The 19,391-nt window shown below is 42.6% G+C and overlaps 1 protein-coding gene across 2 annotated transcripts in view; it reads left to right on the top strand.

Annotated features, from left to right (window-relative positions):
- The first annotated feature begins 5,137 nt into the window (after positions 1–5,137).
- RGSL1 (regulator of G protein signaling like 1) overlaps positions 5,138–19,391 on the top strand; it is a 57,431-nt gene continuing 43,177 nt past the window's right edge. Inside the window, exons 1-7 of one of the 2 annotated variants that reach the window (XM_058538075.1) lie at positions 5,138–5,150; positions 8,293–8,375; positions 11,556–11,630; positions 12,874–13,003; positions 14,532–14,636; positions 15,571–15,732; positions 16,843–17,810. In XM_058538075.1, coding sequence (XP_058394058.1) covers positions 5,138–5,150; positions 8,293–8,375; positions 11,556–11,630; positions 12,874–13,003; positions 14,532–14,636; positions 15,571–15,732; positions 16,843–17,810 — 1,536 coding nt within the window. The remainder of the gene's footprint in view (positions 5,151–8,292; positions 8,376–11,555; positions 11,631–12,873; positions 13,004–14,531; positions 14,637–15,570; positions 15,733–16,842; positions 17,811–19,391) is intronic. The other variant, XM_058538076.1, reaches the window with a different exon arrangement.

The raw sequence follows: 19,391 nt of genomic DNA, 5'->3' as shown, positions 1-19,391 counted from the left end.
CTTTTTTCTCGGGATTGCTTTGGCTATTCGGGGTCTTTTGTTGTTCCATATATATTTTAGGATGCTTTGTTCTATTTCTGTGAAAAATGTCATTGGAAATTTGATAGGGATTGCATTGAATCTGTAGGTTGCTTTAGAAAGTATGGACATTTTAACGATGTTAATTCTTCCAATTCAGGAGCATGGAATATCTTTCCATTTCTTTGTGTCTTCTTCAATTTCTTTCAACAATGTTTTATAGTTTTCAGTGTACAAGTCTTTCACCTCTTTGGTTAAATTTATTCCTAAGTATTTATTCTTTTTGTTGCAATGGTAAATGGGATTGTATTCTTAATTTCTCTTTCTGCTACTTCATTGTTAGTGCATAGAAATGCAACTGATATTTGTATGTTGATTTTGTCTCCTGCAACTTTACTGTATTCATTCATTATTTCTAAAAGTTTTTTGGTGGATTCTTTAGGGTTTTCTATATATAAAATCATGTTATCTGCAAATAGCGACAGTTTCACTTTTTCCTTTCCAATTTGGATCCCTTTTATTTCTTTTTCTTTCCTGATTGCTCTGGCTAGGATTTCCAATACTATGTTAAATAAAGTGGGCATCCTTGTCTGGTTCCTGTTCTTAGAGGAATAGCTTTCGGTTTTTCTCCATTGCGTGTGATATTAACTGTGGGTTTGTCATATATGGCCTTTATTATGTTGAGGTACTTTCCTCTGTACCCATTTTATTCAGAGTTTTTATCATAAATGGATGCTGTATCTTGTCAAATGCTTTCTCTGCATCTCTTGAGATGATCATGTGATTTTCATTCTTCATTTTGTTAATGTGTGTATCACATTGATTGTCAATCATACAAGTTTTAGATCTGTATATTTGTGCAGAACTTACAGCTTTCCATATTGCCTTCACATCCATTCCTTGGCTGAATTGAACAAGCATTCTTGAGTACCTACCTTGTGCCAGGTACTAGAGGCATGAAAGTGAGTTGGACATGGACTACCCCCTTCTTCATGCCATTTACTTTCAGCTGAGCTCATTCAATTACTAATTATTGTGATTTATTTTTCTACTGTTAAAATAGGGCACCAGTTTGAGAGAAACAATTGGGAAAGTAGGAGCTACTTTAGTTCATTGCCATCCAACCTTCTGTTTGTTTAATAACCTCTGAGTCCCTCTCCATACTACTCCATCCTCTCTGACCCTGGGTGACTTTTGCATTGCTTAGCTCATTGCTAACTCCCAAGGGTTTTATAAACTATTACATTTGATATTAATTTAACAAGCAATAACTCCTGGATATCCTGTCCACTTAAAACATCAACTTCCAAGAGGCTTGAATTTCCTTTCTCTGAAGGGCTGTCAGGCCCTTGGTTTTCTCACTAAACAACTCTTTCGTTTCTCTTGTCCTCTTCTCATAGGAAGTGACTATTAAGATGAAAGACCATCAGCTCTTAAACCTTAATACTTTAGCCAAAAATTACTGAGAAGAAAGTTGTTCAGTGTCACTCCTAAGAGAGGGTTAAAAGAATTTAAAAGTCCTAAGATTGTTGGGAAGCTTTCTTATACCTAAAAAACTTTGTCCCATGAAAGAAAAGAACTTTAGAAGTTGGGAGGAATGTTGTTAGCAATGAATTGCCGATAAAATATCACTTACATTTGAAAAAGTGTTATACTTTCTTTAGTATATGTAAAGACCAGACACTGTTTTTTAAAGCGATTTTGATGAGAAGAGATTCTTTACTTCTTGATGTTTTACGTGTTCCAAGATGAGTTTGTAGCCTTCCGTGTTTCTTCAATTAATTATCAATTAGCTCATTCGTTAGTCAGTGTAACATACACACACACACACACACACACACACACATCTTAAGAGAGTTCAGGGTAAAGCTCTAGAGAGTTTAATAATCTCATTTTATTCCTTGGATTATCACCTCCTTTGGAAAGAACTGTCACAACTTGGGCAGAAGAAATTCTTTTAGGTCTCTTCCTAAAAGAATGGCATATAGAGCACTGATATATACCCACATTCTTTAAGACAGTGTGCTTTCAGACTTGTCTGTGTGACAATCTGTGTGAAGCCACTCTCTACTTCTAATCACTGCCCACCATCTTCCCCACAGCTTGAAGAGCCTGACTATTGGAGCGATTAACAACAAAATGGAGTGTTGTCACTCCAATGATGACAAGAACTAAAAGCCAACATCACTGGCTAGACGCTTGAATTGCATGATGGCTGGATCCTTGACCCTTTCAAGACCTTTTAGTTCCCAAAAGGAAAGGCAACTAGATGTCTCCCAAACTTGTGTGATAATAAGAATCACCTGGAGTGCTTGTTAAACACATGTGTTACCAGATTCTTCTTCTGACAATTCTGATTTAGAAGGGCTGGGGTGGGGCTTTGGAGTCCATATATTTCAGAAGTGCCCAAGATGATTATCATCATCAGGCAAATATAGGAAATACTATTTTTTGAATTAGATAGACCTGAGTTCACATCTCAGCTCTGGTACTAACTGTGTGTTAGATCAAGTCCAGTGTACAATGATTTCCCAAAGCTCTGGGCATCTCCTTTCCCCCAGTGCACAGTTACCCTGGAAACGGCAGCAGATCTCTTTGGCAAAGATTAGGAAAAAAGATTCACAGTAAATTCTTGCAAAAATATTGCAAGGTTCTAAAGGGCAAAATGCATTCTTTTCAAGAGCTTCTAGTTCTGACTCAGGACTGAAAATTGGATGAGGGTCCTGACATTCTGCCAAGATGGCTCATTTTAGGCTCCTATTTATATTAATTCATTCACTCAACAAGTATTTATTGAGCACTTCCATGTGACAGAAACTGCTCTAGATGTCTGGGATGCATCATTGCATCCAAAATCCCTGCCACTATGGAGCTTATATTCTCAAGTAGAATCTTAGTGGGCTGCCCACACATTTTTTTTCAAGGGACCCTATGATCAACAGCCACCACAAAGAATCTGTGGGTTGCATCATTCTGATATCCACACTGGCATAGCTGCTATTGTGATACCCACACACACTTTGTCTTTGGTGGTTAGCACCAGCTCCCATTGAAATGATGCTCATTTTTAACTGCAGCATCTTCTTTCAGCATTTGTGGCTCTCCCCACTGTGATACTACTGCTGGCACCACCGCCACTGAGCATTTGTTGTCATAGGCACCACCATACATAAGCTCGCATTGCCCCTGAGCTTTTGAGGCACCCCTTCAAGATGAAAAATTCTGGGTGGAGGGTCTGATTGCTGAGTCTAGGACAGCTGTCCATGTCCTTGCTGCCAGGGCAGGGGGAGGGACTGTCTGGCCCCCTCTGGCATCCATATTGGGAGACAGTCCCTCCAAGACTCACACAATGATTTTTCACCCCAAATAGGAAGGGTGGTCAGAGAATGAGTGACCAAACCAAAACAACACAGAACCCTATTAAATGCACTTGCTCCCGACCCCCTTGGTGTTCAGGATCCTCTTTGGGCTAATTTACAGGCATCCTAGGACCTTGCAAGAAGGGATCCAAATCTGGTACATCAGACCCAAAGCCTGAACTAGCCAAAAATGATTTACCTATCCTTGAAGTGAACAAGAACTTAGGTTTCAAACCCATTTAAAGCAATAAAAAAGGAATAACAAAAGTTAATTTCCGTATTAAAACATTCTGAACGTTTGTCTTACCACAAGTTGTTCTCTGTGAGCAAACTCATGGTGAGTTCCAAATTTTCAACTTGCAACAAACATTTTAGACCTTGGTAAGTTGGAAATATTCTAGAAAGTTCTTCTGTCTCTTTTCTTGACATTTATGATTGTTCTTCATTTCTAGGACTGCCTTTATGTGGATTAAAAGTTTTCTGCTCTTTTCTTTGAGCTGGTCTTGATAGCCCATAATTAGGCCTGGCCCAGTTTACAATTGAAAAACATTACACCATCTTCAGAAAAATTAAAGTGAAAGACAATTATAACTTCTTTCCCATATTGCCTCTTGCTTGCTTCTATCTTTTCCGGAGTGATTGGCCTAGATGAATGGGGGACTGATCAGGATTATAGAATTTTTGCTCAAAATTGGTTACAGAATATCTCCAGTTCTTGTGTATGCCATGATTTGGTGAAAATATTAAACGGCTTTGTTTCAATCTTCTGGTAAAATTCTTAGATATGTTGGATACCTTTTTCCAAGTAGCTTCTTTCTATATAGATATTGTTTCCTGCTTGTTTTATAACATCTGTCGGAAAGAAAGTATAATTAAACATAGAAGGATACACACAAGAAGTGGTGGGAGGAATTACACAGAAAAATAGATCATTGTGAGGAATTTCAAGGGGCTTACTTTTAAGTCCATTAAAATGCATTTTTCATGTGAAAAGGAGGTTTGATTTACTGGCATATTTGAAATAACATGAGCTCTTGAATCAAATAGGCAGAGTCAAGTCTCAGTGTTGTACTTACTATCTTTAGTGAAAAAGAGGTGATAATAATCTCTATTTTGTAAGGCTGAAAACTGAATGAGAATAAAGTATAAACACCCAGTCTAGCTTCTTCTTCATGGAAGGCATTCAGCTACTGTTTATTCTATTCCTTTTCAAAGCCAATGGATAATGAAGTAACCCACAGCCAACCAGTGGAAATTATCTGGGAAGGAGGAAAAGGGGTGGAAAACAAAACATGGATGTGAGGTTGAATTTTCCAGCTTATCTGAGAGACAAGTCAAGTCATTAAACATTCATTGAGTTCCTGTTAAATTTCTAGAAGGATATTAGATCCAAAAGAAATATTAGAAATAAATGAACAGATCCCTGCTCCCCCAAAGCATAAAGTCAGGTTAAAGAGAGAGAACTTAGACTTAGGATGTATAATTGGACAATTATATAGAACCTGTCGATGCACAGAAAATAGTATAGACTAAAGGCCTTAAGCAGAGGAAGAGTCTGGTACATTCAAGGGGACCCAGGAGGTCAGGTAACAAAGACTTGTCTTCAGATTGAGGTTTACACCAGATGTAAGTAGGCCACTTCCTGATGGAACCTGGAACTCCTTAGAGGAGGTGTCACTATGTGTTCACAAGGGGCGGGGTTCTGTTGACTGGGAGCTGATTCTCCTAATCAGTCACAGTGGCAGGAAGAGCATGGCAACATGAGCAATGCTGGTGAGTGTCTGAGAGGGATGCCTCTGAGGCTCTGAGCCCCCCAAATAAGGCAAACCACTCACTTTCCCAATCGTTGACAGGTCTGAGTCATTCAGGGGCACCACATGTGGCTTTTATGTTATTCATGCCCTTCGTTTTCCTTCTCTCTTCTTTTTCTCCCCCAACCCTCCACCTTATGCCATAGATCTTTGAGGATAGGACAGGGGCCCACTCATAAGACAACTAAGGCAGCTAAGAAGGAGGAAGTAAAATGCAGATGGGGCATGTGCCATACCTCCTCCAGTGAGAAGACTAGCCTGGAGTTTGGGATTATCCAATGATTTCTCTTGTTCCCAAGTCAATATTATTATCGTGTTGAATGAGTGTTGAAAGCCTTCCCAGATTATTAGGAAGTTTGAAGGCAGAACAGGTAAGAATAGAAAAACAGGAATGAAGAAATAGTAGGATGGGAAGGGAGGATGTGGGGAGCTTTGTTCCTATACCCCTTAAAGACTGTCTTGTTAATGCCAAGCTCTGTCATAGTCAAGCCCCCTGTCACCAGCAGTGTGTGTAGCCATGGAAAACAACGAATTGGGAAATTTCTGCCAAACTCTACTTTCCTACACTCAGGTCACCTCAATAATCTTATTCAACAAATCCATGCCAGGCTCTGTGAATGACAAGCAAACAAACAAACAAAAGCCCATAAGTTTGAAGATCTTCTCTTGAAAGAACAATTCATTCAATATTTATAGAACTTAGACATCATGCAAACACTTTTAGTGCCTAGAGGAAGAAAGGTGAAAAGACAAAGTCCTTCCTCACCAAGCTCAGTCTGGTGAAGAAGACAGATCAATGGATGAAAACAGTGACTTGTTAACCGTAATGATGGAAGATGTACATGACTGTGCAGGGGGTGATGATCAATCTTACCATTGTGGTAGATTCTACCATTCTTGGGTCACCAAGAAGATTTTATGTTAATCAGTTCTTGATGGATGACTAGTGATTTGCTAAGCAGACTGGGATTGAGAGGACATTTCAGGTGATGGGAATGTAGGAACAAAGACATGGAGGTTGGAAGTGAGACTGCATAGCATGTGCAGGAAAGAGCAATGTCTTGGCTGGTAAAGAGGAGGCAGCCTGGTGTAGAGTGGCAGGAGATAAGGCTGGGAGGGAACCCAAAAGCCAGATAGGGTGAAGCCTCAGACACTGTACTAAGGAGTTCGGACTTTACCTGGTAGGACAATGAGGAGTCTTTGAAGGGTTTTAACAATAATAGCATCAGCAGATTATGGTGGCAGTGTGTGGAGAGTGCTTGGAAAGGAAAGAGATTGGAGCTAGGGAGACCATTTTAAGAAACTGACGCAGTAGTCTAGGTGAGAGATGATAGGAGCCTGAAATAAGAGAGTGACTTTATGGACAGAGAGGAGACAACAGATTCCACGGATATGTAGAAGAAGAAACTACATAGCATGGCCCTCCACCACATATGGGAGCAGTAAGAGAGAGACAGACAGACAGAGAAACAGAGCAAGAGAGGAATCAAAGATGATTTTCAGGTTTCTGGTTTAGACAATTGGTTGAGTGGTAGTTCTAGTAACTGAGACTGGAAATACAGGAAAAGGAGCAAGTGGGGAAGCAAAATGATCAGGTCAGCTTTGAAAATGTTGAAATGAAAGTGCTGGTGTGTGTCCATGTAGAGATGTCCCATAGCTCATTGGATATTCAGAACTAGAGCCAAGGAAAGAAGTCTGGACTGAAAACATAGATTTTGGAATCACCCATGTGGAATGGATTAAATAAATCAGGGAATGCTCATAAAAAGAAGAGCAGAGGGCTGAGGAGGGAGACAGAAAAAAACCATAAAAATTTACAACACTAGATAGCAGAAACAAAGATATCTGCAGAACAGAGGGCAAGAATGACATCCGCTCTGTTACAATAGTGTTTGATTGCCTGGGTTTCTATTTCTATTTCTGTTACGTGAAGACAATAACCACCAAGTGTCATCAGGAAAAGTGACAGAGGGGATTGTTTAGTTTTCTTATATTATCGTAACTGCCCTCTAGTGATTGTGACTGGCACTTACTATTCTCACCAGAGCTTTAACTAGACTGAGAGATCGGATTCGTGTATAATATTTAGGTTGCTCATTTTACAAGTCTTTCATTGTAAATTTTGGGTATGATGGAAAAATGCTGGGCCATTGATAAAACAATTAGCTCATTATTTACTGGTTGAACATTGTGCTCTAAAGAGCATCGACAGTGAATTAGAGTAAACTTAGAGGGGGCCACCTAGTCCACCTGTAGTCTCCACACTTGACTTTGTGACATTCAACATTTGTCTCCTCAGATTAACTTGGGCAGCACAATATCAAGTTTGAGAGGAGTAATAAATAGGTTGCATGACCAAATCAATATTTTCAAAAGCTCTTGCTGGGCTTTAATGTTGGGCCCAAACCAATAGGGTGAAATTTGACTGGGATAAATGTAAATTCCTGCCCTTGGTTTCTGAAAAGTGACTGCATAAATAAAGGTTGGTGGAGATAACAGTGTCACGTGAGAGCCCCTGAAGCTAACCCCATTTCCGGCCACACTAATATAACATAGAATGTGGGCAATAGTTGTCTCACGCCCTTCCCTGGGAAGCATGTAGAGTGCTGGAGTTGTGGGTACAACTCCGCCAGTGGGAGGGAACCAGATGGAAAGGAGGCCGTGAGAGGAATGGTTGAAGAATTGCTTAGTGACCAGCCAGAGGGGCTGGAGGTAAGCAGAAGGTTGTGATGTCTTCATAAATATTGGGAGCACTGTCCCATTTAAGAGGACTTAGATGAATTCCATCAGACTTCAGAGGGCAGAATTTCTACAAATGGTAAGAAGATATAAGAAGGCAGTTCACAGTAGGAAAAATCTTTCTAACCATTTCATCTCTTCATAAATGGAATGGGCAGCCTGGTGAGGGGTGAGCTCCCCTCAGGAGTATTTAAGCAGAGCCATCTTGCAGAGGAGAGTCCTGGAGCAGGGGAGAAAATTGGGTTAGATGACCCTAAAGGCCATCATTGCTGAGATTTGGTGTGTGAAATGATTCATTCAGTTGCTTCATTTTCTCATCCTGAACGCAGTCCTGGTTCATGAAGATTTTTTTTCTCCCCATATAGAGATAATCGGTTCTACGAATCTTATAATTCTGCTAGAGGATGAAATCTTTGCTGATTTTTTCAACACATTTCTTTCTCTCCCGGTAAGCATTCTCAGACTTATCCCCAAATGTTTCATCAACAGCTGAGTAGTTAATCTCACTGAGCTGAGTGCCTTTTTTTCTTTCAACTTCTTACCAAATCAAAACTATCTCAAGTTGAACAAATAAATACAAACCAGAACTTCCTCTAAAATCTCCAGGAGCTTCCATTATTGATATAATAAGTCCCCATTCCCCAGCCTCCGTAATTGCCTTTGCGTGTCCACGGTTATTTCCCATCACAGCCTCTGCTGGTGCCCAGTGCTCTGACCTCGCTGAGTACACCTGACGTTCTCCCAACTGTGCACCTCTCCTTGGCAGTGTTCTTAGCTTCCATAGTTTCACCAACCAAAGTCTTAACCATTTTTCAAATCTCTGCCTAAATCCTGCTCTCCTTAAGAAGTTCCTAGGTCCTCCCAATCAGAACTTATTTCTCCCTGCCTCTGTGCCCCTTGGCACTTTGCAACTCTCTTGGGTTATTTGTCTGTATCTCCCCCACTGCACTGTGAATTCCTGCAGGACAAGGACCATGCATTATTCATTCTGCTCTACTCCTCTCACTAAGTGTTTAGCACATAACAATTGTTGAGTTGTTAACTAGAATCAAACCTATATATTTTATCAATCTATGCAACTAAAAAATACATCAAAATATTCTTAAACTCAAACCTACACTAATCCCACATCTTTTTTGTTTAAATCTTTGGTTACTTCTGAACACTGGTGCCTTATTAATGGTGGCTCATTTCAGTGTGCCCTTTTCCATGGAATGCCACCTGCTAAAAGATGAGATTTCGTACGACTGGGAAAAACAGTCCGTATTATCCCACAAACACTTATTGGGTGGTCATTTTGTGCCAGCCACTGGGCTTAATTTGGGGACGCAGATATTAATGATACCATCCCCATCCTCAAGGAATTCCCAGGCTACTGCAAGACACTGATATTTAAGGTGAGTGCAAAAAGGGTTGTGGATGACATGACAGAAGTCTCTAGGAGGCAGTGGGGTTCAAGTGACTTAGAGGGAGAGGCCACTCCTACGCTTCTACCTGGAAGAATCAGGAAAGGCTTCAGTGAAGAGGGACACAAGCCCAGTCTTGAAAGAAGACTAGGTATTTGACAGTTGGCTGGGGAAGATAGAGAGGGAAGGGTGGATAAAGAAGTAGGAGGAAAAGACTGGGGGGTTGAGTAGCAAGAAAGCAAAGGCCTTACAGGCAGACAAAACAGAGTAAGTAAAGGCACCAAGGAATACAATCTTTGGGGGAAACTCTAAGTAACTCAGTAGGGCTGAAGAAAAAGTTGTGAGGCAGACATAGCAAGAGATAAGGCTGTACAGCCAGGCTAAGCCAGGCTGCTGAGAGCAGGCAGGCCATGGCTTGGGAGTTTGGACATCATTCTGAAGGCAATAGAGAGCAATTGAATAGTTTTAAGTAAAGGAGTAACATGACCAGACTTTCACTTGAGAAAATTATTTCTGCAGAAATCTGGCCATGGGTTGGGCTGTCGGGGGACCATGGTGGAAGCAGGGAGACCAGTTAGGAGATTGTTTCAATACTCTAGGTGGGAGGTGGTGAGTCTAAAGGCAACAAGATGAAGAGGATGGAGAAATAGAAGAGATTTTTTGCAAAGCAAAGTGCTGGACCTTGTCACTGTTTGAATGTCGGGGGAGGTGCTAACAAGCAGGGAGGAGTCAGGGTAACAGGCTTGGGTGCCTGGGTGGATGGTGGTGCCAGCGACATGGTCAAAGGAAGGAGGAGGAGGTCTCTGAAGCAGGTCTTTTGAGTGATCTTCACTTAAACTGCTGCCTCTGCCACTGCCTTAATGAAAGATTTCAGAAGTAATCTTAAGGCATGTTAGTTAGTCAGTTCATCAACAGCCCACAATGATGTTCTAGAAATGGAGAGAGTGATGTGGAATCCCAGCCAAGAACGTAAGAAAGTCCTGGCCATTAAGGTAGCTGCTGTCTGTTTAGAGAGACAGTGGTATTTCAAGTTGAATACCGCTGTTAATTTACAAATTTCTACCGTGAGGTTGACATCATTCCCTTTTTACAGATGGATCTCAGAAGTTGAATGACTTGCCTGAGATCACGTGGCAAATCTGGGCAGTTCCAGGAGGTCACCAGGTCTTGCGGCTCCAGGCCTGGCGTGTTTTCCACCTCAGCCTCATGCCCTCTATGGGACAAATGTCACGTGGTGAAACTGCTTTCTGCACCACTCCCACACACTCTCATGACTTCACAGTCCCACTGCACATGCCATAAAGGTAACTCCACACACCAGGCAGGGCGTGTCAGGTCAAACACTGAGTGCAGGGCAGGAAGGAGTCGCTAAGGACTGAGTGCCCTTTATAGACTGGTATTTGTGAAGTGCAGGCCGCACCATCACCTTCCTTTGATACCTCACAGCTACGGACAAAGGGGAGGGAGAAAAGGAGGGGCCCACAGACTGACAAAAGTTTGGGGCTGTTAGACTCATGAGATGGTCAGACTGACGTGATGTGCTGACAGCTCAGCCAGGAGTTGGGGCTTCAGCCCCTCTAGTTTATCACGAATACTTTGTGGACACCTTGAGACATTTTGGTGCCTTCACTGAGACTGCTATAGGCTTAGACACCTATAAACACAGAAGCCCTTTCCCATTAGTCTCAAAGCTGGTTGCATAGGTGACAGTCCCTTCTCCATGACAGAGAGGAACAGGAGCCTAGAATTATCTATCCATTTTGGACACTTTTAATGCCCCCGTGAGTAACTTGTACTCCTAATTTTCACGTCCTCAGTCTTCTCTACTTTCTCCAGTTCAAGAGTTTAGGCAAATCCAAAGCTGTTTCTCTTGATGAAAAAGCTTCAAGCCTTTGCTTCCTCTCTAAGTCCACGGAGAAATGAATAATGCACTACACAAAGTAAATACCTTTTCGTATCGTGGGCTTTGGCTTTTGTACACAGGCAAGATAACTCCCAGGTTGGAGCAGGGTGGAGCCAGAAGATAAACAAATCTTGCAATTTAGTCTATTTTGAGTTTTTTTGTGCAAGGCAAGTTGACTGAGTGGAATAAATTTGAGAATTAATGTCCCTTAAAGTAGAAAAGCAATGGAACCTCTCTTCCCCTGTGGCCACAGATGGCCGTGACATGTCCGTGAAGAGAGGCTCTGCCCCTGTGGCTGTTTCCTAGCTATCTTTTGCAGGTCTTTGGTCAGACACCATTTTACACTGTTGACAATTCAGAGTGGAGCTTGTGGCCAGAAATGCCCTATGACTTGGTGAGTAAGATTCTTGAATGGCAGAGGGTTTGGGGTGAGGGAAGAGGGAGCTAAATTTGAAGTGTGGATTGGAGAGGGAGAGGAAGAGGAGGCCAGAGGGTGACTATGGAAGAAACGATAAAGCAGGTGAGTAGAGCAAACAGCATCAAGCCAGGTAGACATTTCTCCTTTTTGCATTTTTACCACTTGGGCAAGCAATTGCTGGTGAATTCTTTCCTTTTATATTTTAGTTCATGGTTAGCAAATGGGATTCATCTCTCGTGTCTACTGTGATTGTTGGGTAGTAGATGCGTGGAGCACTGTGTTGGGAAGAATTCTGAGGTCACATCTAATGGAGAAAGAGTGGGAATTCATTGGCAATGCCTGCCATGGGCATGGGATAGGAAATGGCAGCGCATGGGCCACATAGTGGTTATTTGCATTATAAGGTGTAGCTGGAGGTAAGATGCCACTCTGCAGTTCCTAATGACTACTCAACCATTCTCCTCGAGAGGCGTATCTTTCTCTTTCTTTTTTCCTCGTCCTTGTTTGTTGTCTTTCTCTTCTCCTTTTCCCCCTTCCTGTCCTTCTTTTCCACTATGTAGACCTTAGACTTACCAACAGCTTCCACCTGCCCTATAAGTGGGATCAGCAAGATTACTCTAAGCCCTGCTAACAACAAGATTTTGTTTTTCTCTGGGATCTGGCGAGCTGAGAAAGACGCTCCACTCTGATTCTTATATTTGGTTAATAGAATAATAAAAAAATAAAATAATTTTTTTTTCTCCCTTCTCTGGTGGCTCAATCTCTCAGGGATCCAACATGTTCTCTAAATGATGTTATGTGTGAGTCTTGATGTGTTTTTGTACATGCTGTGTAGTTGATATGGGGTGGGAGCTTGTGAGAAATTATAAGCGTGTTTACAAAGAAGCAAGCTGAATAGAGGTATGACTCAACACCCCAGACCAAAATCTCTTCTGCTTCTCTTCTATCAAGAAAGACCTAGATCTTTTCTTAGACAACTTCACCCAGGAATAAGGAAGATTTTTTGATGAAAGACCAAGGCTTTTCTTTCCTACCAATCCATTTACTCCTTCGGCAGCCTTAGCCCAAGTCTCCACTCCCCTTAGATACTGTTTTTAATCGACACATCTCTCCTCTGGGCCAGATATTGCAAGTGTGGGGTTATTGCTCCTTGCTAAGCTGCCTTCGTAGCAGTTCAGTTCCATTTCTCTTTTCTGTTCCTATTTTGTTTGGACTCTAGATTGCAAAGTACAAAGGATTATTGACCTGGTTGGAAAAATATCGGTTACCTTTCTTCTGTAAAACCAACTTGTGTTTCCATTACGTTCTCTGTCAGGAGCTCGTCAGTTTTGTTAACTCACCAGAAGGAGGTAAGCATGGCGGGGGAGTGGGGTGTGAAGAAATATGGGAAGCCCGGCTGCATAATGATCTTGTGCCTATCAGTCCTACAGTAAGGTACAAATACTGGCTACCTCTGTAGACTTAGACAAGTGGATGGCTCAGCCTATGTTGCGTCAATAGGTGAAATCTTAGGCTAGAATAATAAGCAGGAGTCAGATGGGCTATTTGTTTCGCTGCAGACAGAAATGAGCGAGTTAATGGTGGTCACCCAACGTGGCCAAATTACCTAAAATATACCCAGAATCAAACATATCTCGTCATCTTCATTGCTACCACCTGGTCTAAGCCACCATGCTTTCTCACCTGGCTACTGAAATCATCTCTTAATTAGTCTCTTTGCTTCTGCTCTTGTTCTCCTGCTCATAGTAGCCAAAGTGAGTCTTTTGAAGCTTAATTCAGATCATGTCACTCCTCTGCTCACCACCTGCACCCTCCCCACCTCCATGAATCATGAATCACTCCTGTCTCTGTGTGAAATCCAATGCCCCTACTGTGGCCTTCAAGGTCCTAGAGACCTGGCTCCATTTCCTTTCTGATCTCATCTCCTCCCACCATCCCTGCTCCATTCCAGACACATTGGCCTCCTTGCACTTCCTCAAACATGCTGGACACATTCCTACTACAGGGCTTTGTACTGGCTGTTCCCTCTGCCTGGAATGCTCTTCCTCCAGATATCCGCATGGTTCCTTCTTTCCCCTCCTCAAATCTCTGTGCAAATCTCACCTCCTCAATGAAGGCTACCCTGATGACCCTAATGCCCACTCATCCAGCCACCTGCCCAGCACTCCCAACCCCCTTTATCCTGCTCTACTTTTTCATTTTTTCCTGCATTGCTTATAACCTTCAACTTTACTAGATAATGTACTTATTATGCTTACTGTTTATTGTCTGTGTCCTTCACTAGAATATAAGCTCCTTGAGGAAAGGGATTTTTGTTCTGTTTGCTGATGTGTCCCAAACACCTAGACTGGTACTTGGCACTTAGTAGGCATGTAATAAATATTTGCTGAAAAGATGAATGAATAAAATTTCCAACTAGAGTTGAATTGGTAACTTGACTCTTTGCTCAACTGGCCACAGGAAACTATTTTCCACCCTAGAGAAAGTTAAGATTCAGGAGATCCCGTTGAGTAAAATATTACCCACTATAAGAAAGATATCACCCACTATACTCATTTCCCTCCTTCAATATATGTACTGGGAAAATTGGATTGGCAAAATCGCTGTCAGGTAGTGACTGTAAAAGGCAAGGGGCCTGGCTGGAGGGTGGATGGTAAGTGTGCTTGTGGGTCCCTTGCATGTCACTTGATGCATGTCACTAGAGGTTCTGGTGCCTCACTTCAAAAGCACTACAAAATCAGGACCCAACTCATTTCACTGGCCACCATTTTTCTTCAGTCACACTGAGTGAATGGGGGTCTGGTTGTGTGCGAGACAGAGAGAGGGGCCGGGGGAAGAGCTTGTTCTCTCTCTCTTACCGTGGGCTTTTCCTGGCAGCCAAGATGATGAGATGGAAAAAGGCAGACCAGTGGCTACTCCAGAAATGCATTGGTGGGGTCAGAAGGATGTGGCGCTTCTATACCTACCTCAAGGGCGGTGCAGGTAGGTTCTTGGAGTTGTTCCTGGGGCCTTTGCAAGTTCTTAACAGCTTGATGGTTGTATGTGTCTATGGTGAATATAAAAAATGTTTTATAATGCAGTTTGGGTAAAAGTCTTTGAAAATTGGGGTCCATAGTGTAGGTTAGGGCAAAAGCAATCAGAGTTCCTTTCATTCATTTAAAAATGTTTATTGAGCACTACTGTATGGCAGCCACTGTGCTGGTAGGTGGGGATACAAAGGTGAACAAGAGCCATAAGCCCCTGCTTCACTAAGGCTGCCATGACAGTGGAGAGACAGACAAGGAACAAGTAAACAAATACTTTCTGTTCTATTGGGTCCAGTAGTTGATTAGTGCTGAGAGGCCGGCAGCCGGCACTGGCTGACACTCCAGTTTAGCAACGTTAAGTTTCATCCAGGGACAAGCCCTAGTTTAAGGGTGAAATCCTGGAGTCCAGGCAGCAGGTAGGGAAGAACTAGACAGACTATCCTCCAGTTTGTCACTCAGACTTCAGGCCTGGCAAAGTTGTGTAACAAGGAATATAGTCTTTGGCACCCTTTGGCTCCAGTGTCCTTCTGCAGTCTGTTCTAGATCCATGATCCAGGAAAGTTCTTTTTGCTCTGATCTTTATTTTTTGGACAAAACTCATATGTTTCATGATCCATCCTCAGGATCTTGCAGTTTTCCCTAAAGTGATAGTTTTTCCAACAACAAAATGTCACAGAAGATCTCTGTCCATTAAGTCCCTTTTCCCCATGCCTCCCATTCACTCTCATGTTAGGAATTTCTGGAGATGATGCCTTAACACAAAGGGGTGACTAATGGTGATATCTGAGGCAGTAGAGCAGGCTGATGGTGGGAGTATCAGCTGCTACACCCCGATACAACCACTGACGGGGTAAGATTGGGGTGCAGCTCTGTGCCTGTCTGATCTGTAGGTGAAGAGCTGGTGGACTTCTGGATCCTTGCTGAGAAGATCTTGAGTATAGATGAGATGGATCTGGAAGTGAGAGACTACTACCTGTCCCTTCTCCTTGTGCTGAAGGCCACGCATCTGCAGGAGGGCTCAAGAGTGGTGACTCTCTGCAACATGAACATCAGTAAGAATCATAAAGCATGTCTGAAGTGAAATCTCTGGGAGATGTAGCAAAAAAAATCAATCCAGTAGACAACCCTCAGTCTCTTGCTTTACAGACTGCCACCCTCTCCATCTTCTATGTATCAGGGATGCCAGAGGGAACCCTAACCCTTAACAGTGAAAGGTTGAGAGAGACTAGTTGTCCTTAGGTTGGTATGCGCCTCTTCCTGAGATGTTACTTGCTGGTTAAGGTTGGGTGGAAGGAGTGAAGAGGAATCAGGACAGGGTAATTGAACACCTCCTGCATCTTCTGAGACTGCATGGCTTGTCATTTTTTTAATTGGAATTCTCTAGAACAAATGACAGCAGACAGGCCAAATGCAGTACATGTGGCCTGTTATCTAAGAATGTTGTTATATATTTTTTTAAAGAGTTGAAGAAGAAGAAGACTGTGCTACAGAGACTGTCTGTGACTCACAAAGCCTAAAATATTTACTATTTGGCCCTTTACAGAAAAAGTTTGCCAACAACTTCTCTAGAACATTGGATTCATTCAAATTTATTTATTTATTTATTTATTTACTTATTTATTTACTTATTTAGTGAGGAGGCATTCCTAACCCAAATACAAATGTGTTCCTGAAGATCTGCTATTTGGGATTAGTTACACTCCTCTCTATTCATATAGATAATTGAGAATTTATGACATTAAAATCAGGGCTAGTAAGGACTCCTTCAAACTATCTAGTCTAAACCTCTCCAGTCAGATCTGGCCCTAAGAAATCCCATGCAGAGTTACATGTCTCCTGTTCTTAAACATATTGTCTTTTGCCTTTTGCTTTTCTTTACAATAACATTCAATAGTCTAAAAATAACTCAAAGAATCCCATTAAAAAGGTTTATTTCTATGGGGAAGAAGGAAGGTAATCATAGAAAGGGGTCACTGTGCGCTGAGCAAACTCTAAAAATGTGTCCACAATCTATTTGACCTGTCCACACCCCAGGGTTGTGTGAGGAACCAATGAAATGCTTTACACAACAACCTTTGGAAAAATTCAAAAATCTCTGCAACATCATCATCATCACCATCGCTACGTCATTTTCATCCTTCATCTCTCTGTATTCTTTCCAGAGTCCCTCTTGAACCTCTCCACCTGGCATCCCAACCAGTCAACCACCAGGAGGGAGATCCTGAGCCACATGCAGAAAGTGGCTCTATTCAAACTCCGGAGCTATTGGCTCCCCAACTTTTACACCCATGCCAAGACGATCATGGCCAAGGAGGAATCGTGCCAAGGTCTGATGCAGGAATATGAGACTCGCCTGTGCAGTATTTGCTATACCCACGTAGAAGGGCTCCCTCTGAACATGAGCATCAAGAAGTGCCACCACCCCCAGAAGCGGTACTCAAGCAGGAAGACCAAGAGGAAGATATGGCAATTGATAGACCATGGCTCTTGGTGTCTGGAAATGGATACCAAGCCAGACACCAACACTACGCTTCCCCAGGAGATGTGTCTTCAGGAGAAGGTAGTTTTAGAAATGCCTTCCCCGAAAGTGACCTCTTCAGAGGAGAGAATAATCAGTTCCCTGGAAAAGGATATTTTCCGTTCTAGGAAGTCCAACATGAAGGAGAAAGCCAAGAGCCACCACCACATGCAGGGCCTCTTCGAGACAAAGTTCTCTACCCGCCTGAGGACTATCACCCCCATCATTAGTGCCTCGCCCCAGGTAATAATCAAGAAGGCCATCAAGCAAAGCCTCACTTTGGGGTACACCCACTGGGCCTTGCGTGCTGATGCCTGTGCAGGGAGTCCCTTCCGGGACTACCTTAAGAAGCTGAATTTGAAAGTGGAGACCCAACTCCTGGACCTCTGGCAGGACCTGCACCATTTCCTCAGTGTCCTGGTGAGTAACAGGAAGACCGGGAATGCTGTCTTTCGGCACATGCTGGGCAACCGAATCTGTGAGCTCTACCTGAATGAGCAGATTGATCCATGCCTACCACTCAAATCCAAAACCATGGAAGGCCTGAAGGAGCTGCTGCCTTCTGGAGATATGAGCCCCTGGATTCCCAGAGCCCAGAAGGAGATCTGCAAGGTAGGCCATGCCACATAGAAATGGGTTAGTATCTGTAAGATTAGGTCAAGACTGACCAAAAATCTTATCTGGTCATCTATACTGGCTAAGTTAATGATATGATTACCCACATAACCTTTCACATATTGAAGAGTTCGCTGATCTCTTAGGAGAAATCTATAAAAATTCCCAAGAACCAGCTAATACTCCAGAGTAAAATGGAGGTGGGACATTGGTCAATATCCACCTTTTATTCATTTTTCAATTCCTCCTTATATGGAGTCTCCCAAAACCATGAACCTCAGAATGATCTATTGAGGAAAATTTTAAGAACTCTGTTCTAAACATTGTGTATTGAGATACAAGGTCTCTCTTTCCTAGACTAGCCATAAAGGAAATGGCCAATTGTGAGGGGTTTATTCTTATCCTAAAACATTAGATAAAAGCATGGGACTATCCTGAAAACTCCCAGGAGTAAGGCCCATAGCTTGCCTGTTGCATCTTTAAGATCTTGGCAGAAAACAAATAGCAGAGTCAAGTTGGGTAACAGATGAGAGCCCAGTAAAAGGGACTACTTACAAAGGAATGGGCATGAGGGTAGGGAAACCACGGAGGATAGTGCAATACCCCAGGGCCAGTAAGGAGGGGTCACATTTATCACTCCTAGGCCTGAAGAGTTGAGGAAAGGGAGAAGTTACCAGAACCAGGAGAGAAAGAGCTGTATGGAGTGAAACATTGGCAGAAGCTCTAACAGTCAGTAGAGGGATGTAGCCTGTCCATAGTGATCTGGCCACGAGGGATCAGGGGGAATAGATACCCCAAGCTCACTCATCTCCTGTTTTCCCATCTCCTAGTAGGACTCCTGACTGGAGAAACCCAACCAGAGGTCAAGGGAGCCTGTTGATATGGTCCATACAGGTTAAATTTCCAAGGCATAGGCAAGGTGAAGAAAGGTAGAGAGTAGATCTGGAGATGCAAGTGGAAATAAACAGTAAATTATTTAGTGCATTATAATGTATTTACCTTACAAAGCATATTCATGCATACTACCTCCTTCAGGCTTCTTAGCACCTCCCAGAGGCAGACAGGGTAGCATTGTTGCCACTGTTGGGCAGTTGTGGAAAATGAGACTCAGAGAGGGTAAGTGGATTAGCCCAAAGGCACACAGCGGGCTAGTGAAGGAATGAGAGTCAGAACCCAGGAGTTTTTGGTTCTAAGTCCAGCATAATTTCCAATACACCACAATTTTCCAGGATTGTACATTTGGGTAGCGTAGGACCAGATCAATCCAGTGGATCCACAGCCAAATCTATCCTTTGCATAATTCTTGAGTAATGGAAGCCCAGAGGCCCTCTTGCCCTTTGCGGAGGCATATGGGGCTAGAGGCTTAACTAGGGCTGTGCTTCTTGGACCAGCAGATCCACACAGCAAAGCCCCCTGCCTGGGCCTTGGTCTTCAGCAAAGATATTGAAGGTATTTGTGTATAAATAAGACTGGCCTATCACAGTTTCTCAGATTAAAAATCTTTTTTTTTTTTTGTGAGGAAGATCAGCCCTGAGCTAACATCCATGCTAATCTTCCTCTTTTTGGTGAGGGTGACCG

Source organism: Diceros bicornis, chromosome 4 (genome assembly GCF_020826845.1).
Source record: "Diceros bicornis minor isolate mBicDic1 chromosome 4, mDicBic1.mat.cur, whole genome shotgun sequence".
Classification (NCBI taxonomy): Eukaryota; Metazoa; Chordata; class Mammalia; order Perissodactyla; family Rhinocerotidae; genus Diceros; species Diceros bicornis.
The sequence above is the reverse complement of the archived record's forward strand: the minus strand, read 5'-3'. Positions and strand labels throughout refer to the sequence as shown.